General features: G+C 47.3%; 1 protein-coding gene and 1 long non-coding RNA gene across 18 annotated transcripts in view; one reads left to right on the top strand and one right to left on the bottom strand.

Moving 5' to 3' along the window:
- Window positions 1-25,629, top strand: part of RHOA (ras homolog family member A) — a 57,327-nt gene that overhangs the window by 18,767 nt on the left and 12,931 nt on the right. For 11 of the 17 annotated variants that reach the window (XR_013413934.1, XR_013413933.1, XR_013413932.1 and 8 more), the window contains one exon: window positions 22,766-22,923. Coding sequence is in view for 11 of the 17 variants with exons in the window: in XM_077992825.1 (XP_077848951.1) it covers window positions 22,768-22,923 (156 nt within the window). In the remaining 6 variants the exon portion in view is untranslated. Of the gene's footprint in view, window positions 1-19,962; window positions 20,055-21,702; window positions 21,747-22,404; window positions 22,924-25,629 lie in introns of those variants that run through there. The other 6 variants (XM_077992816.1, XM_077992820.1, XM_077992822.1 and 3 more) reach the window with 5 other exon arrangements.
- LOC144339198 (uncharacterized) lies at window positions 18-11,820 on the bottom strand. Its single transcript, XR_013413957.1, has 3 exons — window positions 10,566-11,820; window positions 8,733-8,797; window positions 18-91 (listed from the first exon to the last, which is right to left on the bottom strand). It is a non-coding gene; the product is annotated as an uncharacterized LOC144339198 (long non-coding RNA).

Here is a 25,629-nt window from a genome sequence, read left to right as displayed (position 1 = left end):
GAGCCACCAAGCCCCAGCTGACTACTTAAAAAAAAATTTTTTTTAAATAAAGATGTGGTCTCACTATGTTGCCCAGGCTGATCTTGAACTCCTGCTTAAGCAATTCTTCCACCTCAGCCTCCCTGAGTGCTGACTTTTTTTTTTTTTTTTTCTTTTCGTGATGGAGTTTTGCTCTTGTTGCCCAGTCTGGAGTGCAGTGGTACAATCTCGGCTCACTGAAACCTCTGCCTCCTGGGTTCAAGCGATTCTCCTGCCTCAGCCTCCCGAGTAGATGGGATTACAGACGTGCACCATCATGCCTGGCTAATTTTTGTATTTTTGGTAGAGGTAGGGTTTCACTATGTTGGCCAGGCTGGTCTCGAACTCCTGACCTCGTGATCCGCCCACCTCAGCTTCCATAGTGCTGGGATTACAGGTGTGAGCCACTGGGCCCAACCCCGAGCTGACTTCTTGAAAGAACATTTTCTTTTTTTTTCTTTTTTTTTCTTTTTTTCTTTTTTTTTGAGACAGAGTCTTGCTCTGTCGCCCAGGCTGGAGTGCAGTGGCCAGATCTCAGCTCACTGCAAGCTCCGCCTCCCAGGTTCACGCCATTCTCCTGCCTCAGCCTCTGGAGTAGCTGGGACTACAGGCGCCCGCCACCTCGCCCGGCTAGTTTTTTGTATTTTTTTAGTAGAGACGGGGTTTCACCATGTTAGCTAGGATGGTCTTGATCTTGTGACCCCGTGATCCGTCCGTCTCGGTCTCCCAAAGTGCTGGGATTACAGGCTTGAGCCACCGCGCCCGGCCGAAAGAACATTTTCTACCACATATCTCAGTGCCCACATTTCCTCAGTTCACTGCCATCTACTCTTCCTGTGGCCATATGAAAAGGTTTTCTCCTTTTGTTGGAGACCTCCTCATAGATCTGTGTTCTTTTTGCAAGCATGTAGTTTGGACTCTTCCTTGTAATGTATTCTTCCTTTTTCTTGGTGTTCATTATCATCATACCTTTTTGAGTATTTCAGTTATCTCTGGCTCCTTCATGACCACCACTTCCTTTGTGTTGCTGGCATGCTCTGGCTAGATCATTGCCCCTCTCCATTCCACACACTTGAAGCCTATGCTGTTTTTACCTGTAATAACGGCTTACCTGGGTGCTGATATTTTTCAGCTGACTGTGGGGAAATGTTTGTAAGGTTTAGAAAACACCTCCTTAGATTGTGCCCATTCCACCTCCCCTTCCATTAGGGTTCGTTCTTCTGGGCACCCTCAGACCCTCACCATAGTTTTCTCATACCTATCCAGTTAACCACTCGGTCACTTTTTGTGCCCTGCCAAGACTCTGTTTCTTCTTTTTTTGTTGTTTTTGTTTTTGTTTGGAGACAGAGTCTCGCTCTCTTGTCCAGGTTGGAGTGCAGTGGCTTAATATTGGCTCAGTGCAACCTCCGCCTTCTGGGTTCAAGTAATTCTCCTGCCTCAGCCTCCTGAGTAGCTGAAATTATAGGCTCCCACCACCAGGCCTGGCTAATTTTTGTATTTTTAGTAGAGATGGGATTTCACCATATTGGCTAGGCTGGTCTTGAACTCCTGACCTCAGGTGATCCGCACCTCCCTCAGTCTCCCAAAGTGCTGGGATTACAGGTGTGAACAACCGCGCCCGGCCAGTCTTTGTTTCTCTGTTAATCACAGACCTGATCATGCTGGTCTAGTGGCTTTCCTTTCCTTACAGAATAGAATGCAAATTGCTCTGCATAACATACCATATCCTCCAGTCTAACCATCACCCCATCTTTCCAGCCTTATTTTCAAAAATCTCCTTTCCAGATTCTTGTATTACAGGTCATTGAGGTTATTTGCTCAAGCTGTTTCTTAACCTTAGAAAGTATTCCTGAACTATCATTACCACTCTTTCCAGGAGACTTGTCCTGGTTCTTCAAGGTCCATGTCAGATATCACTTTATTGGAAGCCCTCTGGCAGAATCACTTTTTCTCTCATTTCATACCAGAGAAGATAAGCTTTTGTTAGAGCACTTAATTACATTGTACTGTTTTCCTGAAAAAGCTCCATCTCTAGCACCTAGAACAAGGAGTGACCCATAGAAGACAGTGGTTTGGGGCTGGACGCAGTGGCTCACACCTGAAATCCCAGCATTTTGGGAGGCCGAGGCAGGTAGATCACTTGAGGTCAGGAGTTAGAGACCAGCCTGGCCAATATGGTCAAACCTCATCTCTACTGAAAATACAAAAATTAGCTGGGCGTGGTGGTGGGCACCTGTAATTTTAGTTACTTGTGAGGCTGATGCAGGAGAATTACTGGAACCCGAGAGGCAGAGGTTGTAGTGAGCTGAGATCACGCCACTGCACTCCAGCCTGGGCAACAGAGAGAGACTCTGTCTCAAAAAAACAAAAACAAAAAAGTGGTTTGTATGAGACTGATTGGGGTAATAAGAATTGAGACAAGGGGTGGGACGCAGTGGCTCACGCCTGTAATCCCAGCACTTCAGGAGGCCGAGATGGACGGATTGCGAGGTCAGGAGTTTAAGACCAGCCTGACCAACATGGTGAAACCCCGTCTCTACTAAAAATACAGAAGTTAGCCGGGCGTAGTGGTGCACGCCTGTAATCCCAGCTACTCAGGAGGCTGAGGCAGGAGAACTGCTTGAACCCGGGAGGCAGAGGTTGCAGTGAGATTGTGCCACTGCAATCTAGCCTGGGCGACACAGTGAGATTCTCTCTCACGCGCGCACGTGCACACACACACACACACACACACACACAGAATTGAGACAAGGGACCTGTGGTCCCAGCTGTTCTTGAGGCTGAGCCTGTCTCTTAAAAAAAAAAAAAAGGCCAATGCGGTGGCCCACTCCCATAATCTCAGCACTTTGGGAGGCCAAGGCAGGCAGATCATTTGAGACCAGCCTGGCCTGTATGATGGAACCCCATCTCTACAGCAATTAGCCAAATACGGTGGTGTGCGCCTGTGGTCTCAGCTACTCGGGGTACGGAGGTGGGAGAACCGATTGAGCCTGGGAGGTTGAGGCTGCAGTGAGCTGTGATCACACCACTGTACTCCAGTCTGGGTGACAGGAGACAGACCCTGTCTGAAAAATAAAGTTGACACAAGGCCACTGGGCCTGGCAAGGAAAAGGTCACTGTTACACTGTAGTAGTAGGTGGTAGAGTGACTAAGAAGGAAGCATAAAAGATGGATGGGCGCACTTAGAATTTATCTTTAAAATACCTGATTTTTTTTTTTTTTTTGAAACAGAGTCTTGCTCTGTTGCCCAGGCTGGAGTGCAATGGTATGATCTTGGCTCACTGCAGCCTCCACCTCCCAGGTTCCAGCGATTCTCCTGCCTCAGCTTCCCAGGTAGCTGGGATTACAGGCACACTCACCATGTCTCGGTAATTTTTGTATCTTTAGTAGAGACGGGCTTTGACCATGTTGGGGTCAATGGGGGTTGACCAGGCTGGTCTTGAACTCCTGACCTCAGCTGATCTGCCCCGACTTGGCCTCCCAAAGTGCTAGGATTACAGACGTGAGTCATCATGTCCGGCCTCTAAAATATCTGATGTTTGTGGTGACCATTTTCTAGAAAAATCTGTAACACTAAATTGTGGATATGTTTTCTTTGACAGATCCAGCAGCTGTGGGAGATACGTTTAGAACAGCACTGTCTTTTTGTGATGGTGGACATGCTCTATATCTGCACTATCCAGTACCATAGCTCCCAGCCACATGTGGCTATTGAGCGTTGAATATGGTCAGTGTGACCAAGGAACTCAATTTGAAAATGAAAATTTTTAGGCCTAGTGCAGTAGTTCACGCCTGTAATCCAGCAGTTTGGAAGGCTGAGGCAGGCGGATGGCTTGAGCTCAGGAGTTTGAGACCAGTCTGGGTAACATGGCAGGACCTGTCTTTTATTCAATACTTTAAAATTTTTGCTTATTTGATAAAAAGGAAGAACATTTTAAAAATTTAAACAATATTTTGTTGTTCTTGTTTTTGACACAGGGTCTCACTCTGGCACCCAGGCTGGAGTGCAGTGGTATGATCATGGCTTACTGTAGACTTGACCTACTAGCTCAAGCTATCCTCTCACCTCTCAGTTTTCCGTCCTTTCCCACTGAGTAGCTGGGATTACAGACACTCAGCAACACGCCTGGCTAATTTTTATTTTTTTGTAGAAATGAGGTCTCACTGTATTGCCCAGGCTGGTCTCGAGCTCCTAGCCTGAAACATCCTGGGATTACAGGCGGGAGTGACTGTGCCTGACCAGCATTATTTTTTGTTTTTTTGTTTTTTTAAAAAAAATAAATTAATTGGCCATGTGCGGTGGCTCACGCTTGTAATCCCAGTGCTTTGCAGGGACTGAGGCTGGTGGATCACCTGAGGTCAGGAGTTCGAGACCAACCTGGCCAAGAAGGCAAAACCCCATCTCTACTACAAATACAAAAATTAGCTGGGCATAGTGGTGGGTGCCTGTAATCCCAGCTACTTGGGAAGCTGAGGCAGAATTGCTTGAACCTGGGAGGCAGGATTGCAGTGAGCTGAGATCGCATCATTACACTCTAGCCTGGGGGACAAGATCAAAACTCTGTCTCGAAAAAAAAAAAAAGATAAATTAGGCCGGTCATGGTGGCTCACGCCTGTAATCCCAGCACTTTCGGAGGCCAGGGCGGGTAGATCACCTGAGGTTGGGAAGTTCAAGACCAGCCTGACCAACATGGAGAAACCTCATTTCTACTAAAAATACAAAATTACCCGGGCATGGTGGTTCATGTCTGTAATCCCAGCTACTTGGGAGGCTGAGGCAGGAGAATCGCTTGAACCCGGAAGGCAGAGGTTGTGGTGAGTTGAAATCGCGCCATTGCACTCCATTCTGGGCAACAAGAGTGACACTCTGTCTTAAAAAAAAGTCACAAGTGACTGATGGCTACCATGTTGGGCAGTGAAGCTATGACGTTACCAGTGTTAGGATTGAATGCAATCCAGACTTTCTGTCTGTTGTGTTCACACTTGAAGCAGTGACTCTGCTCCCTAAGTATATGTGATTTTTACTTTTTTTTGTTTTTGACGAACTCTCACTCTGTCACTCAAGCTGGAGTGCAGCGGCACTATCTTGGCTCACTGCAACCTCTGTTTCCTGGGTTCAACTGATCTTCCCACCTCAGCCTCACTAGTAGCTGGAACTGCAGGTGTGTACTACTGCGCCTGGCTAATTTTTGTATTTCTTTCTTTCTTTTTTTTTTTTTTTTTTTTGAGACAGAGTCGCTCTGTCACCCAGACGGGAGTGCAGTGGCGCAATCTTGGCTCACTGCAACTCTGCTTCCCGGGTTCAAGCGATTCTCCTGCCTCAGCCTCCCCAGTAGCTGAGACTACAGGTGCGTGCCGCCATGCCTGGCTAGTTTTTTGTATTTTTAGTAGAGACGGGGTTTCACCGTGTTAGCCAGGATGGTCTTGATCTCCTGACCTCATGATCCTCACACCTCAGCCTCCCAAAGTGCTGGGATTACAGGCATGAGCCACCACGCCCAGCCTAATCTTTGTATTTTTAGTAGAGATGGGGTTTCACCGTGTTGGCCAGGCTGGTCTCAAAATCCTGACCTCAGGTAATCTGCCTGCCTTTCGGCTTCCCAGAATGCTGGGATTATAGGCGAGAGCCAGCACACCTGGCCCCTTAATCTTTATCCATGACTCCTTTTACCTTTTCTGAAATAGATTTTTTCAGTTTCTCTAGTGTCACTCTGTCAAAATTTGTAAATTTTCCTTGTAATCCTAGACAGAGGATTAAGCCATGTGTTTTTTCCAGTCCATCTTTTGTTATATCTGTATTTTCCTTTTACATGTTGACTGGTTCAAACTGACTAGCATCCCAAGTAAGGTGTGAATTAAATCCTGATATGGGGCCAGGCATGGTGGCTCATACCTGTAATCCCAGCACTTTGAGAGGCCAAGGCAGGCGGATTACCTACGGTCAGGAGTTTAAGACCAGCCTGGCCAAGGAGTTCCCCGTCTCTATTAAAATTACAAAAAATTAACTGGGCACGGTGCCAGGTGCCTGTAGTCGCAGCCACTTGGGAGGCTGAGACATGAGAATCGCTTGAACCTGGGAGGTGGAGGCTGCAGTGAGCTGAGATTGTGCCACTGCACTCTAGCCTGGGTGACAGAGTGAGACTCCATCTAAAAAAAAATCCTGGTATGGACTGTCAAAGCTGTTTGCTTCTCACAGTCTGCGGGTACTATAGATGGATGGGGACCCACCAATGAAGGAGGGGAAGCCTCCTTTTGTGAAACTGATTTGCTTCTGTCTTCTAAATCAGTGTGTGGACTTGGGCCTACTAATCAAGTCTTACTGTTTTTCCTGTAACTTTATTTATTTATTTATTTATTTTTTGAGACAGAGTCTCACTCTGTTGCCCAGGTTGGAGTGCAGTGGTGCGATCTTGGCTCACTGTAAGCTCTGCCTCCCAGGTTCATGCCATTCTCCTGCCTTAGCCTCCCGAGTAGCTGGGATTACAGGTACCCGCCACCACGCCCGGCTAATAGTGTGTGTGTATGTGTGTGTGTGTGTTAGAGATGGAGTTTCACCGTGTTAGGATGGTCTCGATTTCAGGTACCCGCCACCACGCCCGGCTAATAGAGTGTGTGTGTGTGTGTGTGTGTGTGTGTGTGTGTGTGTGTGTGTGTGTGTGTGTGTGTGTGTTGGTTGGAGTTTCACCGTGTGTGTGTGTGTGTGTGTGTGTGTGTGTGTGTGTGTGTGTTGGTTGGAGTTTCACCGTGTTAGGATGGTCTCGATTTCCTGACCTCGTGTTCGTCCTGCCTCGGCCTCCCAAAGTGCTGGGATTACAGGCATGAGCCACCGTGCCCGGCTTCTGTAACTTTTATTTATTTATTTATTTATTTATTTATTTTTTGAGACGGAGTCTCGCTCTGCCGCCCAGGCTGGAGTGCAGTGGCCGGATCTCAGCTCACTGCAAGCTCCGCCTCCCGGGTCCAGGCCATTCTCCTGCCTCAGCCTCCCGAGTAGTTGGGACTACAGGCGCCCGCCACCGCGCCCGGCTAGTTTTTTGTATTTTTTAGTAGAGACGGGGTTTCACCGTGTTAGCCAGGATGGTCTCGATCTCCTGACCTCGTGATCCGCCCGTCTCGGCCTCCCAAAGTGCTGGGATTACAGGCTTGAGCCACCGCGCCCGGCCACTTTTATTTATTATAAGTTGTTAGCTGTTGGAATTCTGGACAGAACAGAGTTCCTGAAGCTGTTCACTGCTGTAAGAAGTAAGAAGTGTCATGACTTTTCAGCAGAGGAAGAAGTCTATTAAGGACATGTGGCTCCAAATATGCCACTCAGAACCTATTCTGGAGTAAGTCATTCCAAGATGGGCCTAGGGCATCTGAGAAGCATAGCAGCTTCCTCTCAGCAAGTGCTGCTGAACCCCAAACTAAGCTCATACATTTTTCTTGGGTTCTGCCTGGAGAGTCCCCATTACCCTCATCCTTAAGCAACCACTACGCTCTTTTTTTGGAGACAGTCTCGCTCTGTCACCCAGGCTGGAGTGCAATGGCACAATCTGCACTCACTGCAACCTCTGCCTCTCGGGGTCAAACGATTCTTTTGCCTCAGCCTCTCGAGTAGCTGGGATTACAGGTGGACGCCACCAGGCCTGGCTGATTTTTTTTTTTTTTTTTTGTATTTTTGTCAAGATGGGGCTTCACCATGTTGGCCAGGTTGGTCTTGAACTCCTGACCTCAGGTATTCCACCTGCCTCGGCCTCCCGAAGTGCTGGGATTACAGACATGAGCCACCACACCCAGCAGCTACTTTCTGTCTCTGTAGATGTACCTATTCTGGATATTTCATACAAATATGGTATGAAATATGTGGTTCTTTGTGACTGGTTTTTTTTTTACTGAGCATAGTATTTTCAAGGTTCATCCATGTTGTAGCATGTTTCAGTACAGTAGTGTACTTCATTCCTTATTGCTGAGTAGTACTCCACTGTATGGCTATACCACATGGTTAGATATGTAGTTTAGATAGGATTATTTTGTTAATTAAAAGCTAATGAACAATGATTTCAAAGTGTGAGATATTAGTAGGCTGGCCCATTGAACAGCTCCAGAAGGCCTTCAGGAAGTTGTCCACACAAATGTGAGTAAGCATCATGGTCACACAAACGTGAGAAAATTACCAAAGAGTGCTATGTGAAATGCAGAGAATTGCTCATTAATGCATGGTTGTAATTTACCTACTGAAGCATAGCCAGTAGCCACTGTAGCATCTAAAGAACATATGATGGACACACCACTCCCACACTTGGCACCCAGATAAGCAAGGCAGGCAGCAGTGCAGATGAGCTGTAGTTACCCCAGGAAATCACATTGACTTGTGAAATGTGAAAAGGACTGACCTTCACTTACATTTTTTCTATAGCAGAGCTCCCTAAAGCTCAGAATGCCACAGCTGGCTGGGTGTGGTGGCTCCACCTATTATAATCCCACTACTTTGGAAGGCAGAGGCGGGTGTATCATTTCAGCCCAGGAGTTCATCGCTGAGCCCAGGAGTTGGAGACCAGCCTGGGCAACATGGCAAAACCCCGTCTCCACACAAACACAAAAAAATATACAAAAAATTTAGCCGGGAATGGTGGCACACACCTGTAGTCCCAGCTACTCGGGAGGCTGAGGTGGGAGGATCACCTGAGCCCAGGAGTTTGAAGCTGCAGTGAGTCGTGATGATGGCACTGCACTCCAGCCTGGGCAACAGAGTGAGACTTTGTCTCCAGAAAAAAAAAAAAAGAAAGCCATGCCCTTCCTTGACAGCATCTGTAATGAGTCAACAGACATAAAACAGTAAGAGTAAACAGTTGTAAGACATGCTAGAACTGGCCGGGCGCGGTGGCTCACGCCTGTAATCCCAGCACTTTGGGAGGCCGAGGTGGGCGGATCACGAGGTCAGGAGATCGAGACCATCCTGGCTAACACGGTGAAACCCCGTCTCTACTAAAAATACAAAAAACTAGCCGGGCGTGGTGGCAGCGCCTGTAGTCCCAGCTACTCGGGAGGCTGAGGCAGGAGAATGGCGTGAACCCGGGAGGCGGAGCTTGCAGTGAGCTGAGATCGCGCCACTGCACTCCAGCCTGGGCGACAGAGCGAGACTCCGTCTCAAAAAAAAAAAAAAAAAAAAAGACATGCTAGAACCAAGAGTTAATGACTTCAGAGTGACTCAAACATATATGACATTGTTATTTCTTCCTCTGGTGTGTACAGAAAAAAGATACACACATCTAAAAGAAATTGTGGAAAAACATAAAAGGGTAGAAAAACAAATATAATGGTTTTTTTTTTGTTTTTTCTTTTGAGACGGAGTCTCGCTCTGTCCCCCAGGCTGGAGTGCAGTGGTGCGATCTTGGCTCACTGCAACCTCTGCTCCCAGGTTCACGCCATTCTCCTAAGCCTCCGGAGTAGCTGGGACGACAAGTGCCCGCCACCACCCCCCGCTAATTTTATTTGTATTTTTAGTAGAGATGGGGTTTCATCGTGTTAGCCAAGACGGTCTCTGTCTCCTGACCCGCCTGCGTCAGCCTCCCAAAGTGCTGGGATTACAGGCGTGAGCCTCCGTGCCTGGCCCTTTTTTTTTTTTTTTTTTTTTTTTTTGAGATGGAGTCTCACTCTGTTACCTAGGCTGGAGTGCAGTGGCACAATCTCAGCTCACTGCAACCTTCACCTCTCAGGCTTAAGCGATTCTCCTGCCTCAGCCTCCTGAGTAGCTGGGACTACAGGTGCATGCCACCACGTCTGGTTAATTTTTTATATTTTTAGTAGAGACGGGGTTTCACCGTGTTAGCCAGGATGGTCTCAATCTCCTAACCTCATGGTCTGCCTGCCTCAGCCTCCCAACGTGTTGAGATTACAGGTGTGAGCCACCACGCCCGGCCTGTTTTTTTTTTTGAGACGGAGTTTTTCTCTTGTTGCCTAGGCTGGAGTGCAATGGCATGATCTCAGCTCACTGCAACCTCTGCCTCCCAGGTTCAAGCAATTATCCTGCCTCATCCTCCTGAGTAGCTGGAATTACAAGCACCCGCCACCACACCTGGCTAATTTTTTTTTGTATTTTTAACAGAGACTTGGTTTCGCCATGTTGACCAGACTGGTCTCGAATTCCTGACCTCGGGTGATCCAGTTGCCTCAGCCTCCCAAAGTGCTGGGATTATAGGCGTGAACTGCCACACATGGTCATATAACAGTTTTTAAAAGCCCATATGGTCACATGGGATATAGACAAAAATAGGTGAAAATTTTCTTTTTCTTTTTTTTTTTTTTTTGAGGCAGAGTCTCGCTCTGTCGCCCAGGCTGGAGTGCAGTGGCCAGATCTCGGCTCACTGCAAGCTCCGCCTCCCGGGTTCCCGCCATTCTCCTGCCTCAGCCTCCCGAGTAGCTGGGACTACAGGCGCCCGCCACCTCGCCCGGCTAGTTTTTTGTATTTTTTAGTAGAGACGGGGTTTCACTGTGTTAGCCAGGATGGTCTCGATCTCCTGACCTCGTGATCCGCCCGTCTCGGCCTCCCAAAGTGCTGGGATTACAGGCTTGAGCCACCGCGCCCGGCCGAAAAATTTCTTAACGTTAAGATTTAATGAAATACATCAGAGACCGAGTTTGTGAAGTTAAGGAAAAATATACAAACTAGTTAATTGCTCTAAGTTACATATTAATTAATCAAGTCTTTCACAGTGTCACCAAGGTTTGCCTGAGTAGGCAAAGCAGAATAATACGCTAAAGCTGTAGAATCACTTATCTTGACGCGGGGAAGGAAGGAGGGTAAGACAGTGGAATGTTTAGAAATGCAGACTATGAAACAGATTGCTTAATTTACTTCAGTGTCCAGTTCTGCCTCTTACTGGCTAGCAGTGTGACTGACATTGAACAAATTAGCCTTCCCGTACTCAGTTTCTTCATCTGTAAATGAGAGTATTAGAACTTACCTTATAGGAGGACTATTGCGAGGAATGTCTGTTAATATAAAGTTTATAACTGCATTATTTGTTAGCTGTTTCTTACTTTCTCTTCTACAAAGTGGTGGTGGGAGACAAGGCTTCCCTACCTTTAGTTTGATGTCTGTGGTTCTAAGTATAAGGAGAAAACAGAAGGGAGGAAAGAGGAAGTAAAAGCGTGAAAGATGACCTAAATAAATGGAAAGACATCCATGTACATGTCAGAAGACTTAACATTGTAAAGATGGCAATACTCCCCAAATTGATGTATAGATTCAGTGTAATTCCTATCAAAATTCCAGCTGGCTTTTTAGCAGAAATTGACAAACTGTTCCTAAAATACATACGGAAATTCGGAGGACCCAGAAAAGCCAAAATAATCTTGGAAAAAAAGAAAGCTGGAGGACTCACACCTGCAGATTTTAAAATTTACTGCAAAGCAACAGTAATCAAGACTGTGTGGTACTAGTATAAGGGTAGACAATATAGACCAATGGAATAGAATTAATCTAAAAGTAAACCCTCAGTTGATAATCAGTTGATTTCTCAAGTGTGCCAGGAGCATCCAGTGGGGGGCAGGGGGGAATAGTCTTTTTAGTAAATAATGCTGAGGTGACTGGATTTCCAAAGGAAAAAGAATGAAGTTGGACCCCCTACCTCATATCTTGTATAAAAATTAACTCAAAATGAATCAAAGGCCTAAAGTGTAAGACTTAAAACTATAGAAAGAAGCATATATATATTTTTCTATGATCTTGAATTTGGCAGTGGTATCTTAGATATGCCACCAAACCATCAGTAACCAGAGGGAGAAATAGATAAATTTGACTTCAACAAAATAAAAAACGGACACCATCAAGAAAGTAAAAAAGCAACTGAGTTTAAAAATGGGCAGTGGGGGCCGGGCGCGGTGGCTCAAGCCTGTAATCCCAGCACTTTGGGAGGCCGAGACGGGCGGATCACGAGGTCAGGAGATCGAGACCATCCTGGCTAACACGGTGAAACCCCGTCTCTACTAAAAATACAAAAAAAACCTAGTCGGGCGAGGTGGCAGGCGCCTGTAGTCCCAGCTACTCGGGAGGCTGAGGCAGGAGAATGGCGTGAACCTGGGAGGCGGAGCTTGCAGTGAGCTGAGATCCGGCCACTGCACTCCAGCCTGGGCGACAGAGCAAGACTCCATCTCAAAAAAAAAAAAAAAAAAAAAAAAGGGGCAGTGGGGTCTGGGCACGGTGGCTCACTCCTGTAATTCTAGCATTTTGGGAGGCCAAGGCAAGTGGATCACCTGAGGTCAGGAGTTTGAGACCAGCCTGGTCAACATGGTAAAACCCCATCTCTACTAAAAATACAGAAATTAGCCGGGCATGGTGGCAAACGCGTGTAATCCCTGCTACTTGGGAGGCTGAGGCAGGAGAATTGCTTGAACCTGGGAGGCGGAGATTGCAGTGAGTCAAGATTGCACCGCTGCACTCTAGCCTGGGTGACAGAGTAAGACTCTGTCTTAAAAAAAAAAAAAAAAGCCGGGCGCGGTGGCTCAAGCCTGTAATCCCAGCACTTTGGGAGGCTGAGACGGGCGGATCACAAGGTCAGGAGATCGAGACCATCCTGGCTAACACGGTGAAACCCCGTCTCTACTAAAAAATACAAAAAACTAGCCGGGCGAGGTGGCGGGCGCCTGTGGTCCCAGCTACTCCGGAGGCTGAGGCAGGAGAATGGCGTAAACCCGGGAGGCGGAGCTTGCAGTGAGCTGAGATCCGGCCACTGCACTCCAGCCTGGGCGACAGAGCCAGACTCAGTCTCAAAAAAAAAAAAAAAAAAAAAAAGGCAATGGGCCAGGCGTAGTGGCTCATGCCTGTAGTCCCAATACTTAGGGAGCCAACACAGGAAAATCACTTGAGGCTAGGAGTTTGAGACCAGCCAGGGCAACATAGCAAGACCATCTCTCTGCATAAAAGATAATTAAACTTTTTTTTCCCGGAGACAAGAGTCTTGCTGTCACCCAGACTGGAGTGCAGTGGCACGATCTCGGCTCACTGCAACCTCCTCCTCCCAGGTTCAAACAATTCTTCTGCCTCAGCCTCCCAAGTAACTGAGATTACAGGTGCCTGCCACCATGCTAGGCTAATTTTTGTATTCTTAGTAGAGAATGGTTTCACCATGTTGGCCAGGCTGGTTTTGAACTTCTGACCTCAAGCGATCCGCCCATCTGAGCCTCCCAAAGTACTAGGACTATAGGCATGAGCCACTGCACCTGGCCAAGATAATTAAATTTTTAGAAAGTGGGGGCATCACTTGAGCCCAGGAGTTTAAGACCAGCCTGGGCAACATGGTGAAACCCTGTCTTTACAAACCCACAAAAATTAGCTGGGCGTGGTGTGTGTGCCTGTACTCCCAGCTACTTGGGAGACTGAAGTGGGAGGATTACCTGAGCCTGGGAGGTCGGGTTTGTGGTAAAGCCGTGATAACACCATCGCACTCCAGCAGCCAGGGTGGCAGTGAGACCCTGTCTCCAAAAAAATTAAAAATTGTAAAAGAAATACTGTTATTTCTATATTGTTACTGGTGACTTAATTAGATATAACTGACTTTTGGATAAATAAACCTCTACTCCAAACTCCTATAAGTTATTTCTGGCCGGGCGCGGTGGCTCAAGCCTGTAATCCCAGCACTTTGGGAGACCGAGACGGGCGGATCACGAGGTCGGGAGATCAAGACCATCCTGGCTAACACGGTGAAACCCCGTATCTACTAAAAAAATACAAAAAACTAGCCGGGCGAGGTGGCGGGCGCCTGTAGTCCCAGCTACTCGGGAGGCTGAGGCAGGAGAATGGCGGGAACCCGGGAGGCAGAGCTTGCAGTGAGCTGAGATCCGGCCACTGCACTCCAGCCTGGGAGACAGAGCGAGACTCCGTCTCAAAAAAAAAAAAAAAAAGTTATTTCTGAGAGTAAACCTAGCCTGGAAAGTGACACATCTGGGAGAGCTAAGCGTCATTTCCTTTCTTAAGCTGACAAACCATGTACCTGTAAAGACGCTGGATTATAGCAAAGTGGAAAGGAAAGATAATTTTGCAAAGTTTCTCCTTCATTTTTCAAGGAAAAAACAGCAAGTTTGATTTTCTGTGCTTGTACTTTTTCCTTCTCAACATCTGTGTTTGTATTGCTGCACTCCCAGCATCCCAGAAATCACCTAGGCTTTCATTTTATCCGATAATCCCTTGTAATTTTTGTCTTTGTCACCATTCGTGGCTAAATGATTTTATACTTTTTCTGGGCCAAATGTTCTTCATCAAATATTTTTCTTTTTCTTTTTCTTTTTTTTTTTTTGAGACGGAGTCTCATGCTGTTGCCCAGGCTGGAGTGCAGTGGCGCGATCTCGGCTCACTGCAAGCTCCGCCTCCTGGGTTCACTCCATTCTCCTGCCTCAGCCTCCTGAGTAGCTAGGACTACAGGCGCCCGCCACCGTGCCCAGCTAATTTTTTTTTTGTATTTTTAGTAGAGACGGAGTTTCACTGTGGTCTCAATCTCCTGACCTTGTGATCCGCCCGCCTCGGCCTCCCAAAGTGCTGGGATTACAGGCTTGAGCCACCGCGCCCGGCTTTCTTTTTCTTTTCTTTCTTTTTTCTGAGACACAGTCTCACTCTGCCGCCCAGGCTGTAATGCAGTGGTGCGATCTCAGCTCACTGCAACCTCCGCCTCCCAGGTTCAAGTGATTCTCATGTCGATGGGATTACAGGCACATGCCACCATGCCCAGCTAGTTTTTATATTTTCAGTAGAGACGGGGTTTCGCCATGTTTGCCAGGCTGGTCTTGAACTCCTGACCTCAAGTGATCTGCCCGCCTTGGCGTCCCAAAGTGCTGGGATTATGGACGTGAGCCACTGTGCCTGGCCGGACTGGGGTCTTTAAAGGTGAATTCCCTCCCTGTAAGCAAAGGTGGAGATAGAGTCTGGACATTCTAGGAAGGGAAGACACAAACAGAATAGAAGACATGTGCGGTAATCTCAGAAACACCAAAGCACCCAGAAGGAATGGAGTGCAGGCTGAAAATGCAGAGAGGAAGGTGGGACTGGAGAAGGCCCAAGGACAGGCAGTGATTCCCTATCTATCCAAGGAAACTTTTCAAACCATAACAGAAGATTTAAGTCAATACTAGAACAAATCTTGTGGGCATGTTGAACTATAAACAAAGCAATGATAGCTGGTTTTTTGTTTTTTGTTTTTTTTTTTTTTGAGACGGAGTCTCGCTCTGTCGCCCAGGCTGGAGTGCAGTGGCGCGATCTCGGCTCACTGCAAGCTCCGCCTCCCGGGTTCACTCCATTCTCCTGCCTCAGCCTCCCGAGTAGCTGGGACTACAGGCGCCCGCAACCGCGCCCGGCTAATTTTTTTGTATTTTTAGTAGAGACGGGGTTTCACCGTGGTCTCGATCTCCTGACCTTGTGATCCGCCCGCCTCGGCCTCCCAAAGTGCTGGGATTACAGGCGTGAGCCACCGCGCCCGGCCAGTTTTTTTTTTTTTTTTTTTTTTTTGAGACAGAGTCTCACTGTGTCGCCCAGGCTGGAGGGCAGTGGCGCGATCTCGGCTCACTGCAAGCTCCGCCTCCCGGGTTCACGCCATTCTCCTGCCTCAGCCTCCCGAGTAGCTGGGACTACAGGCGCCCGCCACCTCGCCTGGCTAGTTTTTTTGTACTTTTTAGTAGAGACGGGGTTTCACTGTGTTCACCAGGATGGTCTCGATCTCCTGACCTCGTGATCCGCCTGTCTCAGCCTCCCAAAGTGCTGGGATTACAGGCTTGAGCCACCGCGCCTGGCCTCACTGCAACCTTTACCTCCTGTGTTCAAGCTATTCTCCTGCCTCAGCATCTCGAGTAATTGGGATTACAGATGCCCACCACCACGCCCACCTAAGTTTTGTATTTTTAGTAGAGACTGGGTTACACCGTGTTGGTCATGCTTGTCTCAAACTCCTGACCTCAGGTGATCCACCTGCCTCGGCCTCTCAAAAGTGCTGGGATTGCAGGCATGAACCACCACACCTGGCCAAGGCAGCCTTTTCTTGAACTGGGGAATTCCTGTTGACGTTTCTTTGCATCCCATAGGGTCCAGGTGGTTTGACTTTGGGCAAAAACCCATACAGATTAGGCCTTATGAGAGATGTAAAGTTTATTAAATTTTTTTTATTTTGTGAGACAGGGTCTTACTGCGTCACTCAGGCTGGAGTGTAGTGGTGTGATCTCAGCTCACTGCAACCTCTGCCTCCTGTACTCAAGTGATCCTCCCATCTTAGCCTCCTGAGTAGCTGTGACCACAGATGGGCACCACCACACCCAGCTAATTTTTTGTATTTTGCATAGAGATGGGGTTTCACTGTGTGTAGGATGGTCTTCAACTCCTAGGCTCAAGAGATTTGCCCACCTCGGCCTCCCAAAGTGTTGGGATTATAGGTGTGAGCCACTGTGCCCAGCCTCTATTTTTTAAATTTTTATTTTATTTATTTACTTTTTTTCAAATGGAGTCTTGCTCTGTCACCCAGGCTGGAGTGCAGTGGCGCGATCTCAGCTCACTGCAAGCTCCGCCTCCCGGGTTCACGCCATTCTCCTGCCTCAGCTTCCAGAGTAGCTGGGACCACAGGCACCTGCCACCATGCCCGGCTAATTTTTTGTATTTTAATAGAGATGGAGTTTCACCGTGTTAGCCATGATAGTCTTGATCTCCTGACCTCATAATCCACCCATTTCAGCCTCCCAAAGTGCTGGGATTACAGGCGTGAGCCACCATGCCCGGCCAATGTTTTTTTTATTTTTATGAGATAGGGTCTTGCTATGTTGCCCAAGCTGGTCTCAAACTCTGGACTCTAGCTATCTTTCCACCTCAGCCTCCTGAGTAGATGGGATTACAGGTATGAGTTGCCACACTTCACTTTAACTGGAGAACTTCACTTTCTCTCTCTCTCTGTCTTTTTTTTTTTTTTTTTTGAGGCGGATTTTCACTCTTATTGCCCAGGCTGGAGGGCAATGGCACGATCTCAGCTCACTGCAACCTCCATCTCCCAGATTCAAGTGATTCTTCTGCCTCAACCTCCTGAGTAGCTGAGATTACAGGCGCGTGCGACCATGCCCAGCTAATTTTTGTATTTTTAGTAGAGATGGGGTTTCACCATGTTGATCAGGCTGGTCTCGAACTCCTGACATCGTGATCCACAGGCCTCACTCTCAACCTCCCAAAGTGCTGGGATTACAGGCGTGAGCCACTGCGCTCAGCCTTTTTTTTTTTTTTTTTTTTTTTGAGACAGAGTCTCACTGTGTTGCCCAGGCTGGAGTGCAGTGGCGTGATCTCGCCTCACTGCAACTCCACCTCCTGGGTTCATGCCATTCTCCTGCCTCAGCCTCCCGAGTAGCTGGGACTACAGGCGCTCACCACCACACCTGGCTAATTTTTTGTATTCTTTAGTGGAGACGGGGTTTCACCATGTTAGCCAGGATGGTCTTGATCTCCTGACCTCGTGATCCGCCCGCCTCAGCCTCTCGAAGTGCCAGGATTACAGGCGTGTGAGCCACCACGCCCGGCCTGTTTGTTTTTTTTTTTTTTTTTTGAGACAGTCTCTCACCCAGGATGGAATGCAGTGGGGTGATCTCAGCTTACTGCAGCCTCCACCTCCAGGGTTCAAGCAATTCTCCTGCCTCACCCTCCTGAGTAGCTGGGACTACAGGCACGTGCTACCACACCCAGCTAATTTTTGTATTTTTAGTAGTGATGGGGTTTCATTATGTTGGCCAGGCTGGTCTCAAACTCCTGACCTTGTGATCTGCTCACCTCGGCCTCCCAGAGTGCTGGGATTTCAGGCGTGAACCACCATGCCCAGCCAAGTATATATTATTTAGGATTAGTTTGACTACAGGTAACAGAGACTTGAACAATACCATCTTAAACAAGAGAGTCAGTTATTTCTCTTTTTTTTTTTTTTTTTTTTGAGACGGAGTCTCGCTCTGTCGCCCAGGCTGGAGTGCAGTGGCGCGATCTCGGCTCACTGCAAGCTCCGCCTCCTGGGTTTACGCCATTCTCCTGCCTCAGCCTCCTGAGTAGCTGGGACTACAGGCGCCCGCCACCGCGCCCGGCTAATTTTTTGTATTTTTAGTAGAGACGGGGTTTCACCGTGGTCTCGATCTCCTGACCTTGTGATCCGCCCGCCTCGGCCTCTCAAAGTGCTGGGATTACAGGCGTGAGCCACCGCGCCTGGCGCGAGTCAGTTATTTCTCATTCATACGGAAGCAACATGGAAGGTAGGCTGTCTTGGGGCTGAGATGATGGCTCCCAAGATCACCTGAAATCCAGGCTCCTTTTTACCGTTTGGTTCCTCCAGCCCCGTGGTATGGCATTCATTCTCACATAACAGGATGGCTACTTAGAAATCAGCCCTTACTTCAGATGTAAGCAGTAGGAAAGGAGAAAGAGAATGAAGAAGAGCATGTGACTTCACTTTTTCTAAGAAAGACTTTCTGGAAGTCCCACAACATACTGCTGATTCACATCTCATGGTACATGGCCATGTCTCCAAGGGAAGTTAGGAAGTGTAGTCTACAACAAAGTACATAGCTAAAAATTGAAGTATGGTCTAAGAGGGAAGGGTGGGAATTGGGGTGGTTGACCATCACTGTCTGCCAGATGGAAGGAATCTGTAGATTTTTTTTTTCCCCCACTGGGGGCGAGAGTGGTGGTAACAGCTTTATTGAAATATAATCTACATACCTTACAATTCACCTATTTTTTTTTTTTTTTTTGAGACGGAGTCTTGCTCTGTCGCCGAGGCTGGAGTGCGGTGGTGCAATCTCCACTCACTGCAAGCTCTGCCTCCCGGGTTCACGCCATTCTCCTGCCTCAGCCTTCTGTGTGGCTGGGACTACAGGCACCCGCCACCGCGCCCGGCTAATTTTTGTATTTTTAATAGAGACGGGGTTTCACCGTGTTAGCCAGGATGGTCTCGATCTCCTGACCTCGTGATCCGCCCATCTCGGCCTCCCAAAGTGCTGGGATTACAGGCGTGAGCCACCGCGCCCAGCCAACAATTCACCTATTTAAAGTGTGAATTATATATACTGTGGGCTGGGTGCGCTAGCTCACGCCTGTAATCCCAACACACTGGGGGAGAGGCAGAGGCGGGAGGATCGCTTGACCTCAAGAGTTTGAGAGCGGCTGGGGCAACGTGGTGAAACCCGGTCACTACTAAAAATACAAAAAATTAGCCAGGTGTGTCGGCATGCACCTGTAGTCCCAACTACTAGGGAGAGTGAGATAGGAGGATCACTTGAGCATGGGGAGGCTAAGATTGCAGTGAGCAGAGATCGTACCACTACACTCCAGCCTGGGCAACAGAGTGAGACCCTGTCTCAAAATAAATAAAATGTGTGAATTATGTATACTATAATAAGTAGTTTATAGTATATTCATAGAGTTGTACAGCCATCACCACGATAATTTTGGAAAAATCTCGTTACCTGAGAAACTCCACTGTTCCATTAGTCATTTTCCATTTCTCTCTACCCCCAAGTCCCTGCCCTAGGCAACTACCAGTCTATTTTCTGTTTCTGGATTTGTTTATTCTGGACAATTTTATGTAAATGGAATCATGCATGTTGGTTTTTATGACTGGGTTCTTCTACTTATATAACATTTTCAAGATTCATCCATATTATAGCATATGTCAGTACTTTATCCTTTATCACTGAACAGTGTTCCATTCCATTGTATTGATACATCAGTTGTTGGATATTTGGGTTCTTTACATTTTTTGACTGTTATGAATAATCCTGCTATGAATATTCATGTAGAAGTACAAGTTGTTATGTGGACATATGTTTTTGTTTCTCTTAGATATATACCTAGGAATAGAATTGCAGGGTCATACCTACTCACATCCTTTGAATTGGATTAGATTGTCTTTTTATTATTGAATTGTAAAAGTTCTTTATTTTTTAATTTTTTCTATATACTGTATTTAGGCCTGGTGAAGTGGCTTATGCTTGTAATCCCAGCACTTTGGGAGGCTGAATCGGGAGGACTGCATGAGCCCAGGAGTTTGAGACCAGCCTGGGTAATATAGTGAAACCCCATCGTTATAAAAATCAGTCACCCGTGGTGGCAGGAGCCTGGTAGTCCCTACTACTTGGGAGGTTGAGGTGGGAGGATCACTTGAGTTGAGCCTGAGAGGCAGTGGCTGCAGTGAGCCAATATTGCACCACTGCTTTCCAGCCTTGGTGACAGAATGAAACCCTTTCTCAAAATAACTACGTAATAGATAAATACATAGATAGGTTAGATAGATACATAGATTGGATAGATGCATAGATAGATGGGCAGTGGCTCATGCCTACAATCCCTCAGCACTGTGAGAGGCCGAGGCGAGTAGATCACTTGAGCTCAGGAGCTGGAGACCAGCCTGGTCAACATGGCGAAATCCCGTCTCTGCCAAAAATACAAAATTAGCTGAGCATGGTGGCGCATGCCTGTGGTCCTGGTCCTGGGGAATCTGAGGTGGGAGGATCACTTGAGCCTCTGAGGCAGAGGTTGCATTGAGCTGAGATCACACCACTGCATTCCAGCCTGGGTGACAGAGTGAGACCTCATCTCAGAAAAAAAAAAAAAAAAGATAGATGGATAGATAAATAGCATGCTGTACTTCATGCTGGAAAGAGTTTGTTTTTTTTTGTTGTTTGTTTGTTTGTTTTTTAGACACAGTTTCACTCTGTTGCACAGACTGGAGTACAGTGGTGCAATCTGGGCTCACTGCAATCTCTGCCTCCCAGGTTCAAGCAATTCTTCTGCCTCAGTCTCTCAAGTAACTGGGATTACAAGTGTCCGCCACCACACCCCGCTAAGTTTTGCATTTTTTGTAGAAACAGGGTTTTGCTGGGTTGGTCAGGCTGGTCTCGGACTCCTGACTTCAAGTGTTCTGCTCACCTCAGCCTCCCAAAGTACTGGGATTACAGGCATAAGCTACCGTGCCCGGCCCAAAAAGAATTCTTTATGACTTCGACCTTGCAAGAGATCCTGAGCCAGACCACCAACCTAAGCTACTTTTTTGTAGTTGAGTCATAAGAGTTTGAGATACAAGGTTTACTCTGTCACTCCAGGCTGGAGTGCAGTGGTGCAATCGTAGCTCACAGCATCTTCCACCTCCTGGGCTCAAGCAATCCTCCCACCTCAGCCTCTTTGGTAGCTGGGACCAGAGGTGCATGCTACCATACCTGGCTGATTTTTTCTTTTCTTTTCTTTCTTTTTTTAGAGACCGTGTCTCAACTGTGGTTCCCCAGGCTGGAATGTAGTGATGCAATCTCAGCTCACTGCAGCCTCCATCTCCTGGACTCAGGCGATTATCCCACCTGAGCCTCCCAAGTAGCTGTGATTAGCGTGCACCACCGCTCCTGGCTAATCTTTTTGTATTTTTGGTAGAGACATGGTTTCACTATGTTTCTCAGACTGGTCTTGAACTCCTGGATTCTCAAGCACTCCACCTGTAATCCCAGCCTCCCAGAGTGCTGGGATTACAGGTGTGAGCCACTGCGCCCGGCCCTTTTGTTTCTTTTCTTTCTCCCCTCCCCTCTCATGCTTCTGTCCTTCCTTTCTCAGTATCTCACTACGTTGCCAGGGCTGGTCCCTAACTCCTGGGCCTGAGCATTCCTCCTGCTTCAGCCTCCCAAAGTGTTGGGATTACAGACATGAACCACTGTGTTCGGCATCGATTTTTTTTTTTTTTTTGAGATGGAGTTTCACTCTTGTTGTCCAGGCTGGAGTGCAATGGCATGATCTCGGCTCACCACAACCTCCGCCTACCAGGTTCAAGCGATTCTCCTGCCTTGTGCTCCCAAGTAGTTGGCATTACAGGCACGCGCCACCACGCCCGGCTAAGTTTGTATTTTTAGTTGAGACGGGGTTTCTCCATGTTGGTCATGCTGGTCTCAAACTCCCGACCTCAGGTGATCTGCCCACCTCAGCCTCCCACAGTGCTGGGATTACAGGCGTGAGCCACTGTGCCTGGCTCAATTGATTTTTTCAGTGTTAATATTGTATCCTGCAACCTTACTGAACTTGTTTATTCTAAAAGTTTTCTTTAGGATTTCCCACATTACAAAATCATCTCGTGTATGAATTGAGATAGTTTTACTTCTTCCTTTCCAATTTGGATGTCTTTTATTTCATTTTCTTATCTTATTGCCCTGGCTAGGACCTCCAATATCGTGCTAGATAGAAGTGGCAAAAACAAGCCAGGCGGGGTGGCTCATGCCTGTAATCCCAGCGCTTTGGGAGGCTGAGGCAGGTGGATCGCCTGAGGTCAGGACTAGCCTGGCCAACAAGGTGAAACCCCGTCTCTACCAAAAATTCAAAAATTAGCTGCATGTGGTGGTGCATGCCTATAATCCCAGCTACTTGGGAGGCTGAGGCAGGAGAATCACTTGAACCCGGGAGGCTGGAGGTTACAGTGAGCCAAGATTGGGCCAGTGCACTCCAGGTTGGGCGACAGAGTGAGATTGCATCTAAAAAGAAGTAGCAAGAACATACATTATTTTCTTGTTTCTGATCTTAGGAGGCAGACTTTTTTCAGTGTTTTACCATTAAGTATAAAGTTAGTTACGAGTTTTTGATGTATAACCTTTTGGTGCCAGGTGGAATCAGTGTACTAGAAGTTTGAATTTGAGTATGCTAATACAGGCTTATGCCCTGTGGTTACCAAAGCATGTGTCATAGCCTGTAAGCTACCTATGGCTTCTTGTGCATTGCAGGTAACATCTGTGTTTTGTGTTTCAGCAATGGCTGCCATCCGGAAGAAACTAGTGATTGTTGGTGACGGAGCCTGTGGAAAGACATGCTTGCTCATAGTCTTCAGCAAGGACCAGTTCCCAGAGGTGTATGTGCCCACAGTGTTTGAGAACTATGTGGCAGATATCGAGGTGGATGGAAAACAGGTGAGTATACTTTTCATAACAACTGATGCCATTTTCCACGTTAGAATATTTATGAAGCATGTAGAGAATTAGAGCTTTTTGCCTCTTCAGTATACTATATAACAAAAATGTTGAAAAGAATAATCCATTCTCATCCTGCCATCTTAGTCCAAATTTGTTCTTTTTTTCCTTTTTTTTTTTTTTTTTGAGATGGAGTCTCATTCTGTCGCCCAGGCTAGAGTGCAGTGGCTCGATCTTGGCTCACTGCAACCTCTGCCTCCCAAGTTCAAGCGAGTCTCCTACCTCAGCCTCCCAAGTAGCAGGGATTACAGGCATGTGCCACCATGCTCAGCTAATTTTTTGTATTTGGTAGAGATGGGTTTCACCAGGCTGGTCTCGAACTCCTGACCTCAGGTGATCCACCCGCCTCAGCCTCCCAAAGTGCTGGGATTATAGAAGTGAGCCAGTGTGCTCAGCCTTCGTCCAGGTTTAAAGGATTCTCCTGCCTCAGCCTCCCCAATAGCTGGGATTATGGGAATGCGCCACCACGCCTGGCTGATTTTTGTATTTTTAGTAGAAATGGGGTTTCACTACATTGGCCAGGCTGGTCATGAACTCCTGACCTCAGGTGATCTGGCTGTTTATTCATTTTTAACTGCTACTCATGCAGACTTTGTTTATATTCATATGTATTTCACATGGCATCCTTAGCTTATGTGTTGTTGGTTTTTTGTTTGTTTTGTTGTTTTGTTTTTTGAGACAGAGTCTTGCTCTGTTGCCCAGGCTGGAGTGCAGTGGCGCAGTCTCGGCTCGCTGCAACCTCCCGGGTTCAAGCAATTTCTTTTGCCTCAGCCTCCAGAGTAGAGTAGCTGGGATTACAGGCGCACGCCACCATGCCTGGCTAATATTTGTATTTTGTAAAGATGCAGCCGGGCGCGGTGGCTCAAGCCTGTAATCCCAGCACTTTGGGAGGCCGAGATGGGTAGATCACGAGGTCAGGAGATCGAGACCATCCTGGCTAACATGGTGAAACCCCATCTCTACTAAAAAATACAAAAAACTAGCCGGGCGAGGTGGCGGGCGCCTGTAGTCCCAGCTACTCAGGAGGCTGAGGCAGGAGAATGGCGTGAACCCAGGAGGCGGAGCTTGCAGTGAGCCGAGACCCGGCCACTGCACTCCAGCCTGGGCGACAGAGCGAGACTCTGTCTCAAAAAAAAAAAAAAAAAAAAGATGCAATTTCTCCATGTTGGCCAGGCTGGTCTCAAACTCCTGACCTCAGGTGATCCACACGCCTCAGCCTCCCAAAGTGCTGGGATTACAGGCATGAGCCACCTTGCCCAGCCATATGTGCTGTTTTCAAGTTTACATATATTTGAAGTTCAGTTCATTGCCATATAGATAATGCTCAGATGAACCTCTTTGTATGGTTGGACTTTTTTTTTTTTTTTTTTTTGAGACGGAGTCTCGCTCTGTCGCCCAGACTGGAGTGCAGTGGCTGGATCTCAGTTCACTGCAAGCTCCGCCTCCTGGGTTTACGCCATTCTCCTGCCTCAGCCTCCTGAGTAGCTGGGACTACAGTCGCCCGCCATCTCGCCCGGCTAGTTTTTTGTATTTTTTTAAGAATAGACGGGGTTTCACCGTGTTAGCCAGGATGATCTCGATCTCCTGACCTCGTGATCCGCCCGTCTCAGCCTCCCAAAGTGCTGGGATTACAGGCTTGAGCCACCGCGCCCGGCCTATGGTTGGACTTTTAAAACAATCTGTCAAAGTATTTAATCAAATGTCCAAGTATTAAATCAAATGTCCAAGTATTAGATTACTAGTTCAAGAGGTTCTTATTGTTTGTGCTTCTCAAAGGATTGTACTGATATGATACCACCACCAATGTGACATTTAAACAACATTGTTGCTTACATTTGATTTTTTTTTTTTTTTTTTTTTGAGACGGAGTCTTGCTCTGTCACTCAGGGTGGAGTGCAGTGGTGCAATCTCGGCTCACCACAACCTCTGCCTCCCGGGCTCAAGCAGTCCTCCCACCTCAGTGTCTCTCAAGTAGCTGGGACTATAGGCATGCACCACTACAGTCAGCTGATTTTTTTTTTTTGAGACGGAATTTCACTCTTGTTGCCCAGGCTGGAGTGTACAGTGGCACCATCTCAGCTCACTGCAACCTTTGCCTCCCGGGTTCAAGCGAATCTCCTGCCTCAGCCTCCCGAGTAGCTGGGATTACAGGCATATGCCACCATGCCTGGGTAATTTTGTGTTTTTAGTAGAGAAGGGGTTTCTCCATGTTGGTCAGGCTGGTCTACTTCCGACCTCAGGTGATCCACCTGCCTCAGCGTCCAAAAGTGCTGGGATTACAGGCATGAGCCACTGTGCCCGGCCACTTACCTTTAATTTTAAAAGATTTTTTTTTTCTTTAACGTAAAACAGCCTGCCACAGTTGTTTTATTTTATTGTCATTGATGGTGAGAAGAGTGCTTCCCCATTTCTGTCCTAAAAGCCCTCTGGCAAGACTGGAACAAAACTCTTAGGGAATTGGAGGGGTTTTTTTTTCGTTTTAATTTTTTTTTTTTTTAATCTTCTTCCTTTTGTTGTCTAAGTAATGCCTTACTTGGCCTCCCATACTTTTTTTTGTTCTTTTTTTGTTTGTTTGTTTTTGTTTTTAAATAGACAGGGATTTTACTTTGTCTCCCAGGCCTGGAGTACAGTGATGTGATCATAGTT

The sequence above is a fragment of the Macaca mulatta genome, chromosome 2, assembly GCF_049350105.2.
Source record: "Macaca mulatta isolate MMU2019108-1 chromosome 2, T2T-MMU8v2.0, whole genome shotgun sequence".
NCBI lineage: Eukaryota > Metazoa > Chordata > Mammalia > Primates > Cercopithecidae > Macaca > Macaca mulatta.
Note: the sequence above shows the minus strand (reverse complement) of the source record. Positions and strands in the feature narration are given on the sequence as shown.